Raw genomic sequence first — 2747 nt, forward strand, 5'->3', positions numbered from 1 at the left:
GGAACCGGCTCCAGGAGGCCGGCAGCCCCCAGCTCAGGAGTCTCTGCACCGCTGTGAGGAGGGCCAGTTGCTCAATAGCCCACTCTCCTGGCTGGGGTGTGACTCAGAAAGGGGCTTGCAGTGACATAGGGGCTGGGGACCCTGGAGAACAGTGGCAGAGACCTTGGGATCCTGGAGGAGGATGAGGGGCCCTGAGGAAATAGGACAGGTGTGAAGGAAAGAGGAGGAAAGGGCTGTGCTGGAAGAAGGGGAGGAGGCTGGAGGATCCTGAGATGGGAAAAGAGGGCAGGGGGTCTCTGGAGGAGAGATGGCTGAGACAGTGGAGGAGTGGAGGCTGCTGGGAGGGGCAGGCACTGACGGCTGACTCACTGGAATGGGGTGGTTTCCTCCTTTGCCCATGTGCTCCACTCCAAAGACGGTTAACGTCCATAAGTCTGTTCCGGGGAACCCCTTGTGTTCCGGCTGTCTCCTTACGGATTTCCTTGGACGTGAGGGCCTTGTGAGAGAAAGGAGGGGCTGCCCGTCTCTGTTGCTGGCAGCTTGTGCTGATCTGAGTCCTTTTTCTTTAAGGTTTTTATCATAGGGCACGTGTGCTCATTGGAGACAGAGAGAAAAAGAAAGAGGGAAAGTAAGAAGTCACCCCACAGGAGGGGCTGGCCATACTGCAGCTCCTCTTGGGATTTTGGGCCGCATGCACACAGACCTGGTGTGTTTCAAGCCGCCAGATTCAGGACTAGATCCACAATCACCCATGTGAGAATACAGTGCCTTAACCACCGTGCCACCTCCTGGCCCTCCAATCTGTGTCTTTTTTAATGAATTGTTTTGTTTAACTTCATTTATTTTATTTTAATTTGATCAGATTGGGCGGGAAGAGAGAGAGATGGAAAGTGAGAAAGCAAGCTGCCAGGTCCGGGTCTCGAATTGCGGTCAGCCATGTGGGAGTCCAGCGCCAGTAACCACCACACCAGCTGCTGGCCCCCAGTCTGTGTCTTTTAATCCCTCTGCTCTGACATGCTGGGAGGGAGATTAGAGACCTACCTGTCCCCTCGCCAGTCCTGGAAGCTGGGTAAGGGAATGCAGGACGTGTCCAGCGGCAGCAGCCGGAACTCAGAACCTGGTGCGAGGGTTGCGAAGCTGGCAGGCGTCTCCTGGAGACAGGCGGACATTTGTTCTCAGCCGCCACGTCCCCGGTCATGGGCAGCGCGGTGCGCCCCTTGCTGGATGAGGAGCCCAGCATGGCACGGGCCGTGGTCCGCAGCGCGGGGAGCTTCTCCCTGGGCTTAGTGCTGGCCACGGCCTATGGGCTCCTGGAGCTGCTGGTGGAAGGGCACAGCCCCTGGGGCTGCCTGGTGACCACCCTCACTCTGGCGGCCTGCCTTAGCCTGGGCATGGGGTTCTCCCGCCAGGTCCGCGTCTCCGTCTTCCTGCTGCTGCCCCAGGCCTTCTCCAGTGAGCCTGGCACCCTGGGGAGGGCGCAGGGCCAGGGCAGGGGCTGGGGCAGGAAGGTCCTGGGAGGGGGCAGGGAGGGAAGTACTCTGTCCGGGCCGAGGTCCTGGTTCTGATGGCGCCATCCCCTCCAGAGCAGGGCCGGACGCTGCTGTTGGTGGCCGCCTTCGGGCTGGTGCTGCAAGGACCTTGTGCCAACACTCTGCGCAACTTCACCCGGGCCAGCGAGGCCGTAGCCTGCGGGGCAGAGCTGGCCCTGAACCAGACGGCGGCGCTGCTGGAGCGGGCCAAACAGCCCCTCGTCAGTAAGCCCCTCAGCCCCACTGCCCGGCGGCCCCCACAGTCCCCTTATCCTGAATACTCGGCGTCCTCTGGCTTCATGCCTCTCTGCAGGAGGGGCCTCGTGGCCCAGCTGGACACCCTGGTTCTCGCTCTCTGGCTCCTCCACTGCCGATTAACTACCTCCCAGACCCAAGCATCCGGGTCCCCACTCCCTACTTGGGGACGATGGCGAAAATCAGCTCCTGGAAGAGAAGGCCCCACGGTTCCCCTGCCCTGCCCCCCAGGTGCCCTGAGCAAGATTAAAGCTCTTGCCCAGAAGGCCAAGGAGGTGGCGGACCGGGTCCGCAAGTTCTTCCGGTCAGTCATGGATGGCGTGAAGCATATAGGTAAGCACATTCACGTAATGGCTTTGGGGTCAAAACTACCCAATCTCCTCACCCCTTCCAGGCCTCTTCGGCCCCCCTGGGTGCTGCTGACAGGTACCCACAGGATCCAGCTCAGCCAGCTCCTGGCTGCAGGCCTCTCCGGCTCTGGGCACTGTGGAGTCTTCCTCAACCCCTGAGAAGAGGCCGCAGCATCCGGCCCGGTGCCAGCCCCACCACTGTCCCCAGCCAGGGCCCTCCGGAACGTGTGGTACTGGCTTCTGCACATCGGCGACGTGTGCAACGCGGAGCTCGGCAGCCCGTACTCCAAGTGCGCGCGCGTGTTCGACGACGCCAAGGACAGCTGCATGAGGGTCGTCCCACAGGCCTACTACCTGTGCTACGTGCTCATGCCCTTCAGGCTGGTGCTCTGTGGACTTGCCAGACGTGAGGCAGCCCGGGCTCCCGGTGGGGGCCGCTGCCGGGGGTGGGGTGGGAGAGTGGGGGGTCAGTTAGGAGGTCGGGCCTGGGGGACCAGTGGGGGATGATGAATAGAACCAGAAAGGAAGCTGGGCCTGGTGTGGGTGCAGTAGGGAGGGACCAGTTCTGGGGAGGGGACACAGGGAGAGGCTAGAAGGATTTTTTTTTTTTTTT

The 2747-nt window shown here is 61.4% G+C and overlaps 2 protein-coding genes across 3 annotated transcripts in view; one reads left to right on the forward strand and one right to left on the reverse strand.

Annotated features, from left to right (window-relative positions):
* Positions 1-1101, reverse strand: part of DCST1 (DC-STAMP domain containing 1) — a 23399-nt gene extending 22298 nt beyond the window's left edge. Inside the window, 3 exon segments of the mRNA XM_027773784.1 lie at positions 1-51; positions 370-496; positions 1042-1101. The exon segment at positions 1-51 is cut by the window's left edge and continues 222 nt beyond it. Of these exon segments, the coding sequence (XP_027629585.1) occupies positions 1-51; positions 370-430 (112 nt within the window). The 5' untranslated portion in view covers positions 431-496; positions 1042-1101.
* Positions 1102-1192: 91 nt separating this feature from the next.
* The window catches only part of DCST2 (DC-STAMP domain containing 2), a 16466-nt gene continuing 14911 nt past the window's right edge, over positions 1193-2747 (forward strand). For both annotated transcript variants that reach the window (XM_027773792.1, XM_006153422.3), the window contains exons 1-4: positions 1193-1452; positions 1584-1754; positions 2016-2117; positions 2343-2540. In XM_027773792.1, the coding sequence (XP_027629593.1) occupies positions 1197-1452; positions 1584-1754; positions 2016-2117; positions 2343-2540 (727 nt within the window). In that variant the 5' untranslated portion in view covers positions 1193-1196. The remainder of the gene's footprint in view (positions 1453-1583; positions 1755-2015; positions 2118-2342; positions 2541-2747) is intronic.

Source organism: Tupaia chinensis, unplaced genomic scaffold (assembly GCF_000334495.1).
Source record: "Tupaia chinensis unplaced genomic scaffold, TupChi_1.0 Scaffold000374_1, whole genome shotgun sequence".
In the NCBI taxonomy this organism is placed as follows: Eukaryota; Metazoa; Chordata; class Mammalia; order Scandentia; family Tupaiidae; genus Tupaia; species Tupaia belangeri.